This window comes from Oratosquilla oratoria, chromosome 6 (genome assembly GCF_046742065.1).
Source record: "Oratosquilla oratoria isolate Oo_2021 chromosome 6, ASM4674206v1, whole genome shotgun sequence".
Lineage (NCBI taxonomy): Eukaryota > Metazoa > Arthropoda > Malacostraca > Stomatopoda > Squillidae > Oratosquilla > Oratosquilla oratoria.
The window spans coordinates 1,498,384-1,520,723 of record NC_134782.1 but is presented as its reverse complement, the minus strand read 5'-3'; the positions used below and the strand labels follow the sequence as shown (position 1 = coordinate 1,520,723).

Genomic DNA, 22,340 nt, shown 5'->3' with positions numbered 1-22,340 from the left:
CATAGTTATAAAAAAAATGTTTCTTGTTCTCAACACTTCAATGGCTGATATAATTTTGATCTAAGAAATTCAAAAGAAATTGGATACCACTGAATTTTGTGTTATTACTATGTAACCCTGGGTCAGAAGCAATACAGAAAGACACAGCACATCCACAGCAAGGCCACTTCATTTAATCGGCAACCCCCCTGTCCCCTCATGCAGAAAAGGAGAAGACGGAGGTAAATCCCTTTGGGCTGCATCAAAATATCATTCACACACTCCCTCATCCACCCCCCACTCCCTTCCATGCATCACAGCATGGGTGGGAATGGATTTATGCCTTTGATTTTGGCAACCTCCCTTGTAAAGGGGAAAAAGCCCTTGGTGTATGTATGTAGTATGTAACCACTCCCTAGCTATATATTAATAGGTAAATAAATGTCAGTGACTTTGTGTAGTAGAGCCTGTGTTAGAATTAGAAATGGAGAGAGTGAGTGGTTTGAGGTAAAGGTGGGACTTCACCAGGGATGTATTTACCTAGTTGTATCTTATGGGAAGGGGAGCTACACTCGTGGTGTCCCGCCTTTGTATCTCACATTGTCTAGTTTGCTCTTAAATTTGTGTATGGTTTTTGCACACACTTTTATTTTGACCAGTTTGTTCCAAGTGTCCACCACTCTGTGTGGAAAACTGTTCTTCTTCAGATCTCTTCTATAACTATCTTTTTTGAGTTTCTTTCCATGTCCTCTTATGTTTCTCTTGTCCCAATTTAACAAGTCCTTTCTGTCGAGTATTTCCATGCCCTTCATGATTCTATAGATGGTCAGTAGGTTACCTCTATCTCTTCTTTACTCCAATTTAGCCAGTCTCTCTTCATATGACAAGTTTGAAAGTGCTGGAGCCATTTTTGTGGTTGCTCTCTGGATTCTTTCAATTTTCTTTATATTCTTTTTGGTACTGGGTGACCATAATGGCACTGCATATTCCAGTCTAGGCCTTATTAGTATGACTAATATTTTTTTAATACCGGTAATTTCTTCATCAAAATAGGTAAATGCCACTCTTATTGATCTAAGCAAATTATAGGATTCTCTGAGAATTTTTTTTTTTGTTTATCAGAGGACAAGTCATCTGAGATGATTACTCCTAGATCTTTTTCAGATCCCAATTTCTTTACCTCCTTAGTTCCAATTTTATATTGTCCTGATTTTCCATTTTTAATTTTTCCAAACTCCATTATGCTACACTTCTTAATGTTACATCATCTTGGCTGTTCAATTTATACATGGGTGGAGTGGTGTGAGAGGTAAATGCAAGGTCAGGGATTGGAGATGGTTAAAGAAAATGGAGAAAAATGGAAGATAAGCCAGTCATTTGCTGACAACACTGTGCTTGTAGCAGGATTAGAGGAGGGATTAAAGAAGTTAGTGACGGAGTTTAGGAACATGTGCAAAAGAAGAAAGCGGAATATAAATGTGGGTAAAAGAAAGGTGATGAGATGTACAAGGGGGGAATATGGCAGCAAATTGGAAGTATTAACCACTTCCATACGGTGACGCCTACGTAGGCGTCATGAGGAGCAAGTGGGTACGCGATGATGCCGACGTCGGCGTCTTGATTATATTTATTGTAGTCATACCTAAGTAACCTCCATTCTCTCTAAACTGGCTTCATCATATTTTCTATGGTTATCAAAATTCACGGGTGAATGAGAATGAACGATTGAGCACTGACTTTATTTTTATAATGCGATTATTATGACGTAACATTGCACGTCAGGCAGCTAATGCTGCCAGACGTGTGATGTGCCCTGGAGTGAAGAGGTTAAGGGAGAGAGATTGGGGAAAGTGGATAGCTTTAGATGTAAATAAATCAGGAAAGGGAGGAGTGGAGGTGGAGGTAGAATGTAGATTGGGAGAAGCAAGTAAATGCCTTGGGGGATTAAAAAGTGTAATGAGAAATAGATATTTGGGAATGAATGTGAAGAGGAGATTACCTGAAGGAGTGGTTCTGTCAAGAGCATTGTATGGGACAGAATTATGGAACATAAGAGAGGAAGCATTTAAATGTGTTTGAGATGAGGTGCTGAGAAGTATTGTAGGGGTTACTAGGCTGGATGGTGAGAAACAAGGAGGTGAGGAAGAGCGTGGGGGTGGAAAGGGAGTTGGGAGATAGGGTTGATGAAAGAGTATTGGGATGGTTTGGACACATGGAAAGAATGAGTGAAGAAAGATTAGTAAAAGAGGTATGAAAGGCAGAGGTGGAGGGAGTGAACATGAGGGGGCAACCAAAGATGAGATGAACGGATGGGGTAAAGGGGGCATTGGGAAAGAGGGGAATGTCTGTTGAGGAAAGAAGGAAGAAGATAGGGGTGAATGGAGAATGGATGTGTATGGATGATGCTGTGAAGCATAGAAGAGAGTGGGTGGGATATGTGGGGATGAGGGAGTATGTGTGAATGATATTTTGACACAGCCTGAAGGAATTTCTCCCCATTGTCTCTTTTTCTGTACGAGGGGATGGAGAGGGGGGGTTGCTGATTAAATGAAATAGCCTTGCTGTGGATGTGCTGTGTCTTTTTGCATTGCTTCTGACCCAGGGCAGTGGGCAAGATACAGGAATGACCCATCATCCAGAAGCCAAGAAAAGAGGGAGGGAGGGGTGGTGAATGGAAGTGGAGTATGTGGGGATGAAATGGGTGGGAGTGGATTTATGCCTTTGACTTTGGCTACCTCCCTTGTAAGGGGGAAAAAGCTCTTGGTATATGTATGTATGTACTTTGTTTTCTCCCACAAAAATTCTGTAAGCCCTGTGATGGGGTCCACTGACAGGTACTTGCAAGTATAGTCTTGCAAGATGGACATTATGGAAAATCCTCTTTGCTGCCCATTTTCAGAAACCATCAACATCCTTGTCTCCACCAAGAGGGCCACCAAGGATCTAACACTTGATCTCTGGATTGAGTCCAAGACCTATATTCCTTCCACTGTTTCACACAAAGACAGCTTACAACCAATGACTGTTCCCTTTCTCCTACTACTCTAAGTTAATGACACAGAAACAGTCCCACACTAATACAACATTGACAACAATCCTATGTTTCTGGCCCAAGGATTGTAGCTAGTGAAACTCAAGGCAACATTTATTATTATACAGAAGTCCTGTGACCAAATTCATACATTAACTTAAAAAGACTTGATCCTTATGCAATTAGACCTATCCTTTCCCACACCTCTTGAAGGAGAAAAACATATGAGAAAAAGGGAGAATGAAAAGAGTCATATTTCTACTGTTTTAAAAGTATAGTCCTATGGATAGTATACAATCCCCATATTCAATACTTATATAACAGTACTAATATGGACCTAATATGGACCACTTCAGTACGATGACGCCTACGTAAGCGTTATGTGGCACAAGTACACGAGGATGCCGGCATCAGCATCTTCATTACCAGTATATATATTTATTGTAGTTGTACATGAGTTACCCCAGACTCTGTGAACTGGTTTGATCACATTTTGTGTTTATTATCACTCAGAGTAAAAGAGAATGAATAATACAGCAGTGACTTTATACTCTATAATGTGAGTAGTGTGTTGTATCGTACATTTGGCAGCTGATGCTGCATATGAGAATTTGACTCGTACTGAAGTGGTTAAGAACAGTCAAGAGTTCTTAAGGGAGTAGTAGAGCTTGTGTTAGAATTAGAAATGGAAAAAGCAAGTGGTTTGAGGTAAAGGTGGGACTTCACCAGGGATGTCATTACAAAGGATTACAAAGGTGGAGCATGTCGACAGGAGACCTTTTGGCTGTTCAATTTATACATGGATGGGGTGGTGTGAGAGGTAAATGCAAGAGAATTGGGTCAGGGATTGGAGATGGTTAAAGAAAATGGAGAAAAATGGGAGGATCAGATGAGGGATTAAGGAAGTTAGTGACAGAGTTTGGGAATGTGTGCAAAAGAAGAAAGTTAAAGATAAATGTGGGTAAAAGGTAAGGAGATGTACAAAGGGAGAATATGGCAACAAATTAGAAGTGAGTATCAAGGGAGACTGGAGAAAGTAGATAGCTTTAGATACTTGGGGCAAATGTGGTAGGAAAGGGAGGAGTGGAGGTAGAATGTTGATTGAGAGAAGCAAGTAAATGCCTTGGGGGATTAAAAAGTGTAATGAGAAATAGATATTTGAGAATGGATGCTAAGAAGAGATTGTACGAAGGGGTGATTGTGCCGACAGCACTGTATGGGACAGAATCATGGAACATAAAGAGAGGAAGATTTTAAATGTGTTTGAGATGAAATGCCTAAGAAGTATGGTAGGGGTTACTAGGCTGAATAGAGTGAGAAATCAGGAGGTAAGGAAGAGAGCAGGGGTGGAAAGGGAGTTGGGAGATAGGTTTGATGAATGAGTATTGAGATGGTTTGGACACATGGAAAGAATGAGTGAAGAAAGATTAGTAAAAGAAGTGTGGAAGACAGAGGAGTGAACATGAGAGGGCAACCAAGAATGAGATGGATGGATAGGGTAAAAGGAGCATTGGGAAAGAGGGGAATGTTTGTTGAGGAAGGAAGGGAGAAGACAGAAGATAGGGTAAGTGGAGAATAGTTGTGTATGAATGATGCTGTGATGCATGGGAGTGGGTGAGGGATGGGGAGGGTGAGAGAGTATGTGTGAATAATGTTTTGATGCAGTCTGAAGGGATTTCTCCCCCTGTCTTCTCTTTTTCTGCATGAGGGGACAGGGGGTTGCCAATTAATAAAGCAGCCTTGCTGTAGATGTGTTGTGTCTTTCTATTAATATGTAATCACTCTTCCCAAATGGTGTCTAGTATTCAATTTTAGCCACAATTTCACATTCTGTAGTAAATAATAAGTCTAGTCTAGATGGTTCTTTATTACTTCTATATCTGGTATTTTCTTTTACCCATTGTGTCATTGCATGTTCTATAGTCATGTCAAGTAATACATTTCCCCATAGATCCTCTCCACCTTTCACTGTCATCTCTTCCCAACAGATTTCTTTGCAGTTAAAATCTCCCATAAGTATCAGGTTACCTCCATCCTTCAGTATCTTGTTTAATAAATGCCTTGTATCTTTTAACATTTTTTAATATTTGCCCTCTTTCCAAGAGCCCATTTTTGGGGGCATATAAATCACTATAAACTTTCTACTTTTCATGTCACTATCTTCAACTTTTATCATGATCATTTTCACACTTGTTTATATCCTCTGTGACCTTTGTCACATTTGAGTTTTTCTTGGCCAGAAACAACTCCTCTGCCCTGTTTCTCATCTCTATTTTTAATTCAATGATTATATAATCCATGTCCAACACTATCTGGTGGTAATGGACCCTTTAATTTCGTCTTTGCAATTCCCATTATGTCTGGTTTTTCTTCTGACATGTAATAATTTAGTTCACTTAATCCTTAGATCAATCCGTCCATGTTAGTATAAGCCACTTTTCATTTTTTTCTCCTTCTCCATTTTGTTTTTTGTTTCTTCGCAATTCCATCTGGACCATGTGATTTTCTGACATCAAGGTTTTTTATTTGGTCTCTGATTTCCTTCTGTGTCACAGTTATTTCTTTCATTGGGGGGTATCTTTCTCTCTGTATTTCCTCACAGTTTTGTGAACTTTCAATTGTGAATACTGATTTGAAATGTTTGTTCATAATTTCAGCCATTTCTACATCTTTATATTCATAATTCCCTTGGTGCAGTCTTACTATTTCTTGTTTGTCTTTTAGTTTACCATTTACATACCTGTAAAATAGTTTAGGTTGTTCCTTGCATTTTTCTATTATGTCCTTTTCATCTCTGTGTATTTTTACATAATCATTTCTTAGTTTGATATATGTTTGCCACTTTTTATCTTTTTTCCATCTTTTCCAAGCTTTGTCTCTTCTATCTTTAGCCTCACTACATTTTTTGTTGTACCAGCACTTAATGTATACCCTTTCTTGCTTCTGTTTTGGTACATATTTGTTTATTCCTTCATTGTAAATTTCTTTCAGTATGTTCCATTTCTCTTCTTTGTTTCTTTAAGAGGTTTTCCCAATTTGCATTTTGAAAGAATTTTCTGAGTTTCACAAAATCTGTTTTATTGTACATTAGTCTTTCTTTTCTATGTTTCTCATTTCTTCTCAAATCCATTTGTTCTTTTAGTTCAAATTCTATTAGTAAGTGGTCACTCTTACCAATTGGGGTTTTGTAATCAATTCTGTTTACAATTTCAGGCTCTGACATAAGTAATAAATCTAGTCTCAATAATTCTTCATTGTTTATATATCTGGTATTTTCCTTTACCCATTGAGTCATTGTGTATTCAATGGTCATATCCAGATGTATGTTTCCCAAGAGGTCTTCTCCACCCTTCACTGTCATTTCTTCCCAACATATCTCTTTTGAGTTAAAGTCACCCAGAATTACTATATTTCCTCCCTCTTTCGGTAAATCAGTTAGTACATTCTTTGTGTCTTCCAACAGTTTGTAATGATTACTATCAGTCCAAGACTGTTTTGGGGGGTACATATATTACTACATATTTTCTACTTTTCATGTCACTGTTTTCAACTTTCATCACAATTAATTTCACAATGTTTTTTCCTTCTGTTATCTTGGTCATATTTAAGAATTTCTTAGTCAAAAATATTACTCATCCTGTTTCTCCTTTCTATTTTTCATTCAATTGTTGTATAGACCTTGTCCCACAATGTTTGGTGGTAGAGGACTTTTTAATTTCGTTTCTACAATTCCTATTATGTATGTTTTTTCTAATGCCAGATAGTCATTTAATTCATTCAGTCCTGAAATCATGCCATCTATGTTGATATAAGCTATTTTTTCCTTTTCTTTCTTGTCCTTTTCTGTCTACTATGTTTTTTTTTTATTTTTATAAACCATTTTCTCAGCCTCAGGTCAAGCATACATACATACATATACCAAGGCTTTTTTCCCCCTTACAAGGGAGGTAGCCAAAAAGGAAAAGGCATAAAATCATTCCCACCCATTCCATCCCTAAACACACTCCACACCCCTCCACCCTCCCTCTTATCTGAGCACCTCCTGGATGACGGGTCATCCCTGCACCTTGTCCACTGCCCTGGGTCAGAAGCAGTGTCATAAGACACAGCACATCCACAGTAAGGACGCTTCATTAAATCGGCGGCACCCTCTCCGTCCCCCCATGCATAAAAGGAGAAGACGGGGAGAAATCCCTTTGAGCTGCGTCAAATTTTGCTCACACATACTACCTCACCCCCCATTCCCCCGCCCATTCCACCTCATGCATCACAACATCATCCATACACAACCATTCTCCATCCACCCCTGTCTTCTGTCCTCTCCTGTCCTTTCTCAACAGACATTACCCTCTTCCCCAAAGCCCCCTTCACCTCATCCATCCATCTCATCCTAGGTCGCCCCCTCATGTTCACTCTCTCCACATCTGCCTTCCACACCTCTTTTACTAGTCTTTCTTCACTCATTCTTTCCATGTGTCCAAATCATCTCAGTACTCTTTCATCCACCCTATCTCCCACTCCATTCCACTCCCGTTCTCCTTCTCACCTCCTCATTTCTCACTCTATCTAGCCTAGTAACCCCCATCATACTTCTCAGACACCTCATCTCAAACACATTCAAACTCCTTCTCTCTTCCTCTCTTATGTTCCATGTTTCTACCCCATACAGTGCTGTTGGCACAATCACTCCTTCATATAGTCTCCTCTTAGCATCCATTCCCAAATGTCTATTCCTCATTACACTTTTTAATCCACCAAGGCATTTACTCGCTTCTCTCAATCTACATTCTACCTCTACCTTCACTCCACCTTTTCCTGCCACATTTGCACCCAAGTATCTAAAACTATCCACTTCCTCCAGTCATTCTCCCTTAATGCTCACTTCCAGTCTACTGCCACTTTCACCCCTTGTACATCTCATCACCTTTCTTTTACCCACATTTATCTTCAGCTTTCTTCTATCACACACTCTCCCAAACTCTGTCACCAACTTCCTCAATCCCTCCTCCGATCCTGCCACAAGCGCAGTGTCATCAACAAACAACAGCTGGCTCACCTCCCACTTTTCTCCATTTTCTTTAACCATCTCCAATCCCTGACCCACTACCCTTGCATTTACCTCTCGCACTACCCAATCCATGTATAAGTTGAACAGCCAGGGCGATATAATGCATCCTTGATGAAGTCCCACCTTTACCTCGAACCACTCACTCTCTCCATTTCTAATCCTAACACAAGCTCTACTACTCTCATAAAAACTCTTGACAGCACCTAAAAGCTTTCCTCCTATCCCATATATCCGCAAAACCTCCCACAGTGCCTTTCAAACACTCTCGAATTTTTTTTTACTATTTTCAGTCTCATTATATGTATTTACCTAGTTGTATTATACGGAAGGGAGCTATGCTCGTATTAACCTGTCTTTGTATGTATGTATAGAGCCACAGTATAAAAACTGAGATAAATGTACATTCTAACTCACATCTATAAGATTGAAGACTCAAAAATAGAAATCATATAGTTTATCAAAAACACTATGTGATGTGATAACTAACATCTAAGTGTAGATAGAGTCTATCCACACATAGGAAGACACAGGTTATGAGTGACATCATATTACCTTGTTTGGGTCTAAAATCAAAGACAGCAAAGGCAATATATGTGAAACTTCAACATTTTCTATTAATGTGATCAAATTTTGTTCATTAACTTTGTATAAGAACATTTTTACATTTTGGTTTAACAAGATAAAAGAAAATAGAATTGCCTCATTGATGCAACTTCTGAGTATGCTATGACAAAGGATTACTTCCTCTGGCTACTTCTCATTTTCATATTTGCAGTTCTTGTGAATCTAATAAAAACATCTGGTAAAGCATAGTATGACACATTACTCATTCTATGTATGCATGCATGGTGCTGCATTGACAATAACAATAAAGTCAGGCAAAACAACTAAACTGAGAAAAGACATATGCAATTTTCTTCTGTATCAAATGTCATAGAATAATTACTTCAACTATGAAAAAATAAAAGGTAGCAGGTCAATGACCAATACCTGTAAAGCTACATTATTAGCATAAAAGATCCTGAACAAAATAGAGAAATTGAGAAGCTACATGAAATATGATAATGCATGCCACTGTAAATCATGCAATGAGATGCAAGAGTAGAAAATGCAGTAGACTAGCTATTGCTATAAAAAAAAACACACACACACACACAAATATAATGTACATCAAGCATCCAGTCTTTTATGAAACGAACTGGAGGACACCATGGATATACAGTACTTTCACCATGAGAGACATGATAGATAATGAAGAAATTGTGAATTCATTACCGGCAACTTGCCCCAACCAGGAGGAAGCAACAAGGAGTGAACAAGACACTGAAAAGATAAAGAGAGTGACAGAAGAGTTGAAATGCAAATAGAACATCATTATATTAATCCTCCACCTGTGTGGCATTAAAACAAACACAGATATCAAACTATGGTTCTTCTCCACCAATTTCACTATGCAAGAAAAAGAAAAATAGATGCAAATCCTTACCAGTCAAGCAAAAAAAATAATAACAAATCAATCAATCAATAATGAATAAAATAAAATAAAATATGCCAGTGAACAGATCAACTAAAAACTTACAGGCAGAGAAAATTTTGGTTATAAAAACTGCAAGACTAAATCATTTAGCACCAGCAAACAAAAACAGCCATAGGAAGCAATTTCAGTACATGATCTAAGGATGAAAACAACTTGTATCAAAATCAAATTAAGCTCTACAAATATATATTATATATATATATATATATATATATATATATATATATATATATATATATATATATATATATATATATATATATATATATATATATATATATATATATATATATATATATATATATATATACCCCTAAAAAGGTGAAAGGGCTTGAGGAGATACAACATGTACAGAAATTCAGCTAAACAAAAATGCAGATGTGACTATTTTTGTATCATTTATACAGAAATATATTTGACTGTTCAAAATGGTACAAAAGAAACCACCATATATTTGAAAATACTTTTTTTTAATAGAACATGCACTGTATACATACAGTACATGCAATATTTAATAACTTAAATGATAGCAACTATTTTCAGCAGAAAATAAAGCTGAGCAAAAGTATTCAAGGGGTTGCTACACTCAGGGGTCACAGATTTGGGAGAGGTCAGACCTGGGTGATCCTAGGGTTGTGGGACTTGGGGGAATGAACCAAGGGATAGAAGCCTTGCTCAAGACTGTTGGTGGTCTTCACAAGGCTGGGTTGGATAGAATGGTGGGATTGGACACTGATAAAGATGTTCTGAAGAAGGGTGTTACTTTAGTTGATGGGGCAGTTGCAGCCTCGGAAATGGTGACATGTTTGAATGTTGTTTTGTTGTCTATTCTACTGGCATAATTTTGTATACATACATACATACATACATACATACATACATATATATATACATACATGTATATATATATATACAGTGGTAGCAGAAAGTTTGGGTGCAAAATTACAGGTGCCCAACTTTTTTGCTAAACTCAAAACATACAAAAAATACCCATTTCCAGTCAAACTTTTTACTATTTTTAAATGTTAGCATCTGCACCACTTGGCAACTCTGATTAGTCATTCCTGGGACCACATGGTGTCAGTTTGTAAACATCTCTCACATGGACTTTTCAATTTTTTGTGGTGGTCTCTGTTTTTGTGCCCCAATATCACTGGTAAAGAGCTGGGAAGAGACACAACAGTTGCCATTATAACCCCTCATGTGGGAATTGGAGTGTAGCAAGTGCAAAAGTGGACCAAGAAATTTTGAGACGGAGGAGGTGACGCCATTCCTAACCCCAAGCCTCGATCTGGTCAGCCAAGAAAGATATCAAATTGTACTTCTAAGGTTATTAGGAGGCAGTTGGATAAAGATCCAACACTCACAGCTCAAAAACTGAAGGCAAATAACCCTGCACTGCTGTAGGACATGTCTGTAACATGTATTTCTGATCATTTAGCCAAAGATTTACAATATTGTAGTGGTTGTGCTAAAGTTCTTCCCCTCTTAAGTACAAAAAACATATTTGATTGCATAGCTTTTTGCAAGAAATATAAGTATTAGACCCTAGGAGACTGGGAACAAGTATTGTGGAGTAACAAGTCAACATCTGTGGTGTCATTGAGCTGTGGGTCGAAGTGTGTAAGGCGCCCTAGGGGGTTGGACCCTAATGACCCACACTAAACAGCTGAAGTGGTGAAACATGCACCAAGTGTTATGGTGTGGAGGTGCTTTGCGTTTAGTGGAGTTGGGAATTTAGTGTTTCTTGAACAAAATGAGTGTAAATCAGCACAGTTATTTCGTTTTTGTGTGATAACCTGCCTGAAAGTTTTGAAAAGTGTAATGCTTGCTGGTTTATGCAGGATGGAGCTCATGCTCACACAGTTCAGTCTATTGTCCAGAGGTTAGAGGGCTGTGGTGTAGATTACTTCAAAAAGTGGCCTGGGAATTCACCAGACCTAAATAGAGCACATGTGGCATATCATTAAAAAACAACTTCAGGATCATGACATTTTGAAGTTAAAAATAGAAATACAGGATATTTGAGATAACATTATTCCCAACAAGTAGAAAAATTTACAAGATGCATCCCAGCACTTTTGGAGATCATCAAGCTTAAAGGAAAACCACATGGCAAATAAGGTATGTCAGGAGCTGTTTAAATGCCTTTAAATGTCTACATTCATCTCTTGTCGATTTGTGCCCAGATTTTCTGCGACCACTTTATATATATATATGTATATATATACATACACATATATATATATGTATATATATATATATATATATATATATATATATATATATATATATATACAGGTAAACGTCGACTTACGATGGCATTAGGTTTCGATAGAGCCATCGTAAGACGATCTCATCGTAAGTCGATCCCCACTCTGTTCCGTGGTCACTGTACCTAGCCTACCTGTATATTAACCACCAGAGATACTGAATATAGCCTATTAAACATGTACAGTAGTTTATTTAATTATTTTTATCCTTTTTACCATATTCAAACACTATAATATGTATTTTCAGTACGGACTTAAATCTCGCGGGCAGCAGCCAATGCCAGCCGTACGACGTGACGTAATAATACTCGCATCATAAAATATAGTCACCGCTTATATCGATCGTTCTCTCTTTCACCCGCGAATTTTGAAAACCACAGAGAATGAATCATTTGAGAGAATGTAAAAACACAGGGGCGACTACAATAAATATAATCAAGACGCCGATATGGCAGCGTCGCGAATCCACTTGCTCCTCATGACGCCTACGTGTGCGGCACCGTATGGAAGGGGTTAAATTATCATATCGTCGTCGTCGTCATCGTAAAGTCGAACAATCGTAAGTCGCGGCCATCGTAAGTCGACGTTTACCTGTATATATATATATATATATATATAATGTCATATACATACATACCTCCAGGTATATATACACACTAAATTCCTTTTTCCCATATGAAGGGAGTGGCTAAGCCAAAGTCTACACATATAAAACACATTCAACCACCTCTCCCAACTCCAGGAATAACAGTTGCCCTGTCTGCCATCACACTGCTAGGATCACTGGCAATGCAGTGAGGTACAGTTCTTCCACAGCAGGGCCCACAAGCTAAAGCTAATCTACCACCACCACTTCATCATATAGCAACCCCACTTAAAAATAAACCTAAGCACAACAGGGAGACATAATAGAAATTGCATATATGTACACAATGCACTTACTATACAAACGGTATATACACCCAAAGTGGTACTAACAACCTAAGTACTATTAAGAGAATTTATTGATAAAGATGCATGAAAGTGAGATACTAATATCTACATGCTATCTACTCTACTTAGCAGAAAAAAAGGGTAGCAACAAAAACCTGTTGACTCATTTTTCAGTGACAAGAAACCCATAATCCCACAGTGAATGAAAACAGCCATTCAGGTTCTCCCACAGACCTCTCTAGGAAAAATCTCTGGACTGTTGTATGTGTTGTATCAAAATGGGACTGTTTCTATGTCACAGGCTTCAGGGCCCCGACATGGGTAAGTGCCGCCCCAGGGTGAGTCGAAAAGTGCTGCCCCAGGGCTAGTCGAAAGTGCCGCCCCCTACACACAACCACTACCACCACCTTCCACATCTGATGGTCACTAGCACGATTCACATGTAACATTCATCCACAAAACAATGTTTATACACACATCATTCATACACACAACTTATGATAAATAAATCATGCATCAAAAGTACATTAGGGGGAATTTGCTTTACCTTCTTTTCACCAAAAGTGCCGCCACCCCAAAATGTGCCACCCCGGGGCATTGCCCCCCCCCTGCCCCTCCCCTTGTTGGGGCCCTGACAGGCTTACAGTAAACAGAGGGATGTAACACTCACTGGTTGTCAGTTTTCCTTGTTAAAATGTTAGGGAAATACAAAGTTGACAGAAAGTGATCTTGGGCCTGGTCCAAAAACTGCGAGTCAGTCCCTTAAGACTGCACCTCTAGATGAGGATGAGGGCACTGATAGGTTTTGAAAATGAAGCAGAAAGGGAATGATTCCCTTTGACATCCATCTCATAGGACAACACTTATAGGTATCTGTTGTTGGTCCCAGGTAACAATATATCAACATGAATATAAGTGAAACGTGGGTAGATCAAATCAAGAGCTTTAGTGGAGTTGTCAGCTCATCCTGACAACCCATGGGCAGTTTGTGGGAGATATAGATGACCTTTCATCCACAAGGAGCTAAGAGGAGACGGAAACAAATGGCAAGGTTGAGGGTTCTTGCATAGAAGTGTGTTTCTATCATCTTCATTTGATGTTCTATGGGCTGAATTTTAGTTTTTGTGTAAGTGTTCTATTTGAGTGGTTTTGGTGCACCCAGTTATTACTTTAAATTATTAATTTTGTATGGTTTGTAAGATGTCTATGTTGTTCTCCTTATTGTTGAGAACCATGCTGTAGAAGCATAATTGAATGTGATTCTAAAGGATGTTGTTATGCTTTTTTTTTTTTGGCTCATATCTAAGACTTTCCAATAGTACTCATTGCTTTCGGTCTCCATTCTCTTTACATTTTTTCTTTAGATCATCTCTTGTGTTTTCTCTCTTTCTCTTTCCTCAACATTCATTTCTCTTTTTTATCCATATACTGTTGTAATGTTCACTCTTTGCTAATTTACCTGATTTTACTAGCATGTCTTCTGTTACCATTTGTGATCTTAGTTTTATCTTTAGAGGTCAGTTTCTTTCTTTAGAATATTATACCATTCTATATACTTCTATTTCTTTTTCTACTTTTTGGTTATCATCCTGTATTTTTAGAATTGTTTTTGATATTTCTTTTTCTGCTTTTTTCTCTCTAGAGAGAAAGTGGCAGCAGACTGGAAGTGAGTATTAAGGGGGAGTAAAGGCGGAGGTAGAATGTAGATTGAGAGAAACAAGTAAATGCCTTGGTGGATTAAAAAATGTAATGAGAAAGACATTTGGGAATGGATGCTAAGAGGAGATTGTATGAAGGAGTGATTGTGCCAACAGCACTGTACAGAGCAGAAACATGGAATATAAGAGAGGAAAAGAGAAGGAGTTTGTATGTGTGTGAGATGAGATGTCTGAGAAGTATGATAAGGGCTACTAGGCTGGAAAGATAGAGAAATGAGGAGGTGAGGAGAACAGGGGTGGAAAAGGAGTTGGGAGATAGGGTGGATGAAAGGGTATTGGGATGGTTTGGACACATGGAAAGAATGAGTGAAGTAAGATTAGTAAAAGAGGTATGCATAGCATAGGTGGAAGGGGTGAACATGAGGGGGCAACCTAGGATGAGATGGATGGATGGGGTAAAAGGGGCTTTGGGGACGAGGGGAATGTTTGTTGAGGAAGGACAGGAGAGGACAGAAGACGAGTGAATGAAGAATGGTTGTATATGGATGATGTGATGCATGAGGTGGAATGGGTGGGGGATGGGGGGTGAGGGAGTATGTATGAGAAATAATTTGGCACAGCCTGAAGGGATTTCTCCCCGTCTTCTCCTTTTCTTCATGAGGGTACGGAGAGAGGGGGGTTCGCCAATTTAATGAAGTGGCCTTGCTGTGGATGTGCCGTGTCTTGTGACACTGCTTCTGACCCAGGGCAGTGGGTAAGATGCAGGGATGACCTGTCATCCAGGAGGTGCCAAGATAAGAGGGAGGGAATAGGGTGGAGGGGAGTGGAGTGTGATGGGGATGGAATGGATGGGAGTGGTTTTTATGCCTTTATTTTTTGGCTACCTCCTTTATAAGGGGGAAAAAGCCTTTGGTATATGTATGTATATATAAGTCAATACAATTAGGTATATATACTATAATAAGACAACATTACAATATTTTTTTCTTGGAGAGATCTACAGACAGAGCTGGGGACCATTGCCAGCTACTGTAGAGCTGGAGGTTTCTGATCAGTAAAACTTTGAGGCACAAATTATTTGGAAATTAAATATAAATTCATATACCAAAAGGCCTTTTCTCCCTTATACAGAGAGTGTCCTACTCAATGCATACACTCACCCTTCATCCATTCCACACTCAACCAAAACCTATTTGTAGTCCACCTCCATCTTAGCTCCTTATATATGAAGAGTCATCCCTGTCCCCAGCCACTACTCAGGTCAGAAGCAATTCAATAAGACACAACACCTCCACCACAGAAGGGGCCGACAGCCAAAGCTGGTTTACTTCTACTGCTTCACTACATAATAACTTCCCCTCATCCAATTAAGAATTTTCAGAATGTCAATTTTCATCTAATCACAACCACTCTCCACTCACACCTAATTCCTTCTATCAACCAACACATCTAAAATTGAAGAATTTCAAGAAATTCAAGCAAACCCTAAATTATAAAATACAACCACCTCATATACCTTGACTCCTGTGGTTTCTTGACAGACACAACATTATCCTGAAGGTTGAGGTCTAGACAGTAATTAGATGAAGATGACGTAAGAGAGGATATTGTATCAACACTAGCTCTAGACTCTTCTTTTCGTAAACTGGTACTCAAACTTTCTTGAGGATCTTGGTAATTTTCTGAAAAAGAAAAGAAAAAAAATATATATATATATATATCATACACATAAAATTGTTATCATATTCACATACACATGCATATATGTGTGTATATATATGTATCTATACTAATGAATGAGGAAAATGGAGGAGAAATAAGGAAAGATGAGGTGAAAGCAGTTATTAAAATTATGAGAGCAGATAAGGCATGTGAGTTGGATGGGTGTCATGCAGAGTATCTAAAAAACAGAGGTACAGTGATGGTGGACTAGCTGGTGAGGTTGTTTAATATTTGTCTAAAAGAGGGTAGAGTGCCAGAGGACTGGAAAAATGCCTCTATAGTTCCACTTCACTTTACGAGGCTAAAGTGGATAAGTGTGAGTGTAGTAGTTTCAGAGGGATCAATTTGTTGAGTGTATTTGGGAAGGATTATAAGAGGGTTTTGATTGAGAGGATTAGGAGAGAAACAGAGGGAGTAATAGGTGAGGAACAGTGTGGGTTTAGGACAGGTAGGGGTTGCATGGTTCAGATTTTTGTGGTAAGACAGATATGTGAGAAAGATTTAGGAAAAGGTAAGGATGTTTTGTGAGCCTTTATGGATTTAGAAAAGAATTATGACAGGGTAGACAGGAAGGCATTAGGGCAGTGGGTGAGATGCAGGGATGACCCATCATCCAGGATGAGCCAAGAAAAGAGGGAGGGGTGGTAAATGGTAATGGAGTATGGGTAGGGATGTGGATTTATGCCTTTGACTTTGGCTACCCCCTTTGTAAAGGGGAAAAAGCCCTTGGTATATGTACGTACACACAGTATCAGTGTTGTTTTTTTAATCCATTCTAGAAGAGAATGCAAGAACTGGTTTGTGATTTGAAGGGGCTGTGAACAAGGAAAAACATTAAAAGCCACTGCTCTAGACTAGGAGTACAGATTTTACTCTAGCATGGACAAAATAATGTGGGTCTAGTCCACAGAGGCACTCAAAATCCCTAAAGCACTGTCTACATGCTACTGTGCAAATGATACTGCACAATAACATGCAGTTCATACACCCACTTACTCCCTCTCTTCCCTTCCTCTTAATTAACCCCTTCCATACGGTGCCGCACACGTAGGCGTCATGAGGAGCAAGTGGATTCGCGACGCTGCCATATCGGCGTCTTGATTATATTTATTGTAGTCGCCCCTGTGTTTTTACATTCTCCCAAATGCGCCCTGAATCCCATTCTCTGAGGTTTTCAAAATTCGCGGGTGAAAGAGAGAACGATCGATATAAGCGGCGACTATATTTTATTATGCAAATATTATTACATTACGTCATACGGCTGGCATTGGTTGCTGCCCGCGAGATTTAAGTCCCGTACTGAAGTGGTTAACATCCTCATACCTGCCTTTTCAACTACAACAGACTGCTCCTTCTAAAGCTACTACATTCATATTTGTTCCCATTTTCTTTGTAAAGTGGAACTATACAAGTACTCCTACAGTCCTATGGCACACATTAAATAGCCTCACTAGCCAATCCACTATAACTACCTCCGTTTGTCAGACACTCCATGTAACACCTGTCTAACTCAGGTGCTTTGCCAGCTTTCAATGCTCTTTGTATCTCATCTTTCATATGGCCTTGTCATATTCTCCTTCCATAACAATTCTTACATATGGAAAGCATGAGTAGTTAGCAACTCTTTGAGGAAATATTCCATAGCTGGAAAAAAAGCATTAAATATACAAAAACTAAGGGTTATATTTATTACCTGAAGAATTTCCACAAACAGTAATCTGCTTAAACCAGAGAGGTTCTTGGCCACCTTCATAGCGCTGACTGTTAGCTTGAGGAATCATTGTTTCTTCTGACCCATCTGATGGTCGAAGTGGACGGTATAAAACATAATCAGCAACAAACACTTGTTCTGGTTGTGATATACACACAATATACCCAACTTCTAAAAGTGCTTGGCCAATGGCAACAGCTGATGCCCTGGAATATTGAAATTCAATATAAAGTCCTAAATACAACTAAAATCTGTTCAATAATCACCATATTCTATAAAGACTAATAAATCAGAACTGAAGACAAAACTATAATTACAACTCACTTGCTGGAAGCTTTGTCATTTACGATGAGCCACTGTACAAGATCACGTCCTACAAAACAGTCATTGAAGGACTTTAGCCTGTGCCTGTGGGACCCTAAATGGATACCCGATGGATCTGCAATGAGTTGTGACCACAGGGTTTGCAACTGCTGCGAATCTCTCAAGAGGAGCTGTCTCTCAGCAGTCATCTGTTCATCCTCACGCTGACTACTATACACTGGATATTCTCCACTCGGAAACCTTTACACAAAGAAGTATGAATGAGTAATTCTTATCAACCCTAGTCACTGATGCACAATTTACCAGTAAATTATAAGACTGGATTGTACTGATTACTTTGACAAATGACAAGGTTTTTAAGAAAAGGACACTTTCAAGATTAAATCATATTTAGTAAAATGACAAGATTTTAAAGAGACTGTACTATCAGAAGTCATTAAATATTGTGACATAATGGTGCTACATCAAAATAACCACATAGCATGAAGTACCTTGGATGTGCCTACTCCAATATATATATATATATATATATATATATATATATATATATATATATATATATATATATATATATCAAAGGCCCTTCCCCATTATAATGAGGGTGTCATAGTCAAAGCACACACACATATAAACAAGTAAAAATCCATTCTCCCCACCCTTCTACCTTAGCACCTTGAGGATGAAGAGTCCCATCCCCATCCTCCACCACACTGCTCAGGTTAAAAGCAATGCAGCAAGGCACAACTCTTCTACATCAGGGCCTAAAAGGGGTAGCTGGCTTATCCCCATATCTTCACTTTTTGATCCCCTCCCTACTCATCTACTCAGAAATAGATTATGATGTAGATGAAAAGAATGCCACAATGAAAGTGTTTAACCCCTTCCATTCAATGACATCTATATAGGCATCATAAGGTGCAAGTGGGTATACAATGATGTCAGCATCAGTAGCTTAATTATATTTATTTTGTAGTTGTAGCTGAGCGACCACTGTATTCTGTGAACTGACTCAATCATGTTTTCTGTGGTTATTAATATTCAGAGTGAAAGAGAATGAGTAATACAGCTGTAACTTTATATTTTATAATGCTAGTATTGTGATGCATCATTGAATCACTGCACATCAGGCAGCCAATGCTGCCCACAAGAATTTGACTCATACTGAAGAGGTTAATATATCAGATTTATCAGACTTCTCTGAAGTGACCAAACCAGATGACATCCAGACTACACCTCCAAGGAAAATATCTACTATAATTCTGAAAGTTAATACATTTTTGGCTGCAACAATGGGAGTATTGTGTGGTACCACACTTAACAACTAACTCAGTGTTCCAGCTAGTCCAAGTTAAAGTTACTGCCCAAGACTGAGGAGTAGCACAACACTGCAATCAAGTACTCCATCACTGCTGGGCAAGGAGATGAGTGTATGTGTGTATGTAAGGCCATAGCATTACCCTTAGATTGGGCCATACATGAGCTCTGGGATCTTATCCAAAACAGAACTAGCTGTCAATCACAGATCCAATATGTGATCCAAGACTATGGAGAATTACACACACCACAGACCCTTTGACTTTAAGACAGTCATCAACAAATGACAAATCTATCTGATAATGAAAAGAATAAAGTAATCTTTCTAAATCCCACTCATTTACTTGTAAGGAACATCCTCATTGAAATAAAGTATGTGAAAGTTCTATTTACCTATTCCTTGTGGCATATCGTTCTTCCTGAAAACCAAGGGATGGCCTTCTCCTGAGAGTTCCCCTGGGAGTGGCAAGTGGGGTGTGGTTGCCTCCACCATTGCCAGTTGACTCTCCACTTGAATTTGCACTACCCCAGCCAGTGGGATGCTGCAAGTCTTCCTGCAAAGCTCGTAAATCTTCTGTCAGATCTGCAGCAAGGTTGTTGGACTGGATATATGAGAGGACAACTTTGCAGCAGTAGGTGCAAACTCGAAGTTCACCTTAAAAACAAAATTGAAGTAAACTATCATTTATATGTTCATTTTATTACACCCTGATGTATTCAGTCTTGGTATTCTTCTTCATGAACATATGACTATACTATCCTACAATACATCAATACAAAAACATATACACACCCAACAACAAAACACTCAACAGACCTCCAAATTCTATTCTTCATCTAACTCCACCAGAAATAAATGCAACCAAGAAAACACTCCCAATACAAGTAAGAACTGCACTGGTATAACTATGTTCAGGTCATCACCTCACACTAAAGGAGAGGACAGAAGGTAGGGAGGTGCTTAGAGTGAACTGCTTAAATGAAAAAGAAAATGAGAAGAAGTGCAAGAAGAAGCTGAAAGAGGAGTGGGAGGGAGTGAAGGATAGAATAGAACTAGGAGTGGAGGAGGAATGGGGATGGTTCAAGGAGGGAGTCATAAGGTGTGCAAAGATGGTGTGTGGAACAAGGAGGACGGGAGGAAATAGAAGAAAGGGTAGTGAGTGGTGGGATGAGGAAACAAGGTTGTAAGAGAGAAGAAGCGGGCTTTCACAGATTGGTTACAAAATAGGATGAGGGAATCATATGAGAGGTACAAAGAAAAGAGAAGTAAAGCATAAGATAAAGGAGGCAAAGAGGAGAGCAGATGTGAAATGGGATAAGAGTATGACAGAAAATCTTGAAAGTAATAAAAAGATGTTTTGGAATGAAATTAAGAGAGGAAGAGGAGGTGAATCAAGTGGTGAAGAAAAGGTAAGAGGTGCAGATGGAGAGATGATAATGGAAGAGAAGGCAGTAAGAGGAAGATGGGCAGAGTATTTTAGGGAGTTGCTAAATGTGAAGGAGGATAGGAAGGGAAAGGTAGTTGCAGTGGGAAGTGCTAAGAAAATGACTGTGATGAGTGAGAAAAATGGAGGAGAAATAAGGAAAGCTGAAGTAAAGGCAGTTGTTAAAATTATGAGAGCAGTTAAAGGAACCTGGGTTGGATGGGTGTCATGCAGAATGTCTGAAAAAAGGAGGTACAGTGATGGTGGACTGGCTGGTGAGGTTATTTAATGTCTGTTTAAGAGAGGGTAGTGTGCTGGAGGACTGGAGGAGTGCCTGTATAGTTCCGCTTTACAAGGGAAAGGGGGACAAGTGTGAGTGTAGTAGTTTCAGAGGGATCAGTTTGTTAAGTGAAGTTGGGAAGGCTTATGGGAGGGTCTTGATTGAGATGATTAGGAGAGGAAGAGAGGGAGTAATTGGTGAGGAACAGTATGGGTTTAGGACAGGTAGGGGTTTAGATCAGATTTTTGTGGTAAGACAGATATACGAGAAAGCTATAGGAAAAGGTAAGGATGTTTTTTGGGTCTTTATGGAAAAGGGTTATACAGGGTAGACAGGGACTATTGTTGTTGTTGTTCCCTAGACTGTCTGTCCAAGCAGTCCTGTCTCCCCAAGGAATGCCACGGCCAAAATAGGGTTTTCCTACAAATACTTTATGGGGTGTATGTTGTGTTGTTTGTGTGCATGATTGTGTATAAGCAGTCTTCCACGGTGTGTTAAATATTATAGGGTGAAGTTTTACATCCTGGGCATTTGTGCTGTGTCTTGCAACACTGCTTCTGACCCAGGGCAGTGGGCAAGAAGCAGGGATAACCTGTCATCCAGGAGGTGCCAAGATAAGAAAGAGGGAAGAGGGTAGAGGAGAGCGGAGTATGTAAGGGATAGAATGGGTGGGAGTGGTTTCTATGCCTTTGCTTTTTGGCTACCTCCTGTGTAAGGGGGAAAAATGTCTTTGGTAAAGGTATGTACTTTGTCATATGCCTTTTGTAAATCTAGAAAAGCACAATCTGCCCACCCATCCCTTTCTTGTATTATGTTTATTAGCTTTGAATAAAAACAAATTAAGTTGGTAGCAAAAGATCTTCCTTGTCTAAAGCCAAATTGTTTTGGATTCAATATCTTATTTTCTTGCAGATATTTAATCCATCTACTTTTGATAATTTTTTCACATACTTTAGCTACTGTGCTTGTAAGGGAGATCAGTCTATAGTTTGTTGGGTCTTCCTTATCTCCCTCTTTATATATTGGTACAATATAATTTTTCCAATCTTGTGGTAACTTTCCTTCCTTGAGTGAGCAATCTATTAT

The 22,340-nt window shown here is 38.9% G+C and overlaps 1 protein-coding gene across 8 annotated transcripts in view; it reads right to left on the bottom strand.

The window, feature by feature from the left end:
- Positions 1-22,340, bottom strand: part of fab1 (1-phosphatidylinositol 3-phosphate 5-kinase fab1) — an 89,537-nt gene that overhangs the window by 48,121 nt on the left and 19,076 nt on the right. For all 8 annotated transcript variants that reach the window (XM_076186319.1, XM_076186321.1, XM_076186317.1 and 5 more), the window contains 4 exons: positions 19,944-20,205; positions 18,237-18,476; positions 17,895-18,118; positions 15,996-16,161 (listed from right to left, as the gene is read on the bottom strand). In XM_076186319.1, coding sequence (XP_076042434.1) covers positions 15,996-16,161; positions 17,895-18,118; positions 18,237-18,476; positions 19,944-20,205 — 892 coding nt within the window. The remainder of the gene's footprint in view (positions 1-15,995; positions 16,162-17,894; positions 18,119-18,236; positions 18,477-19,943; positions 20,206-22,340) is intronic.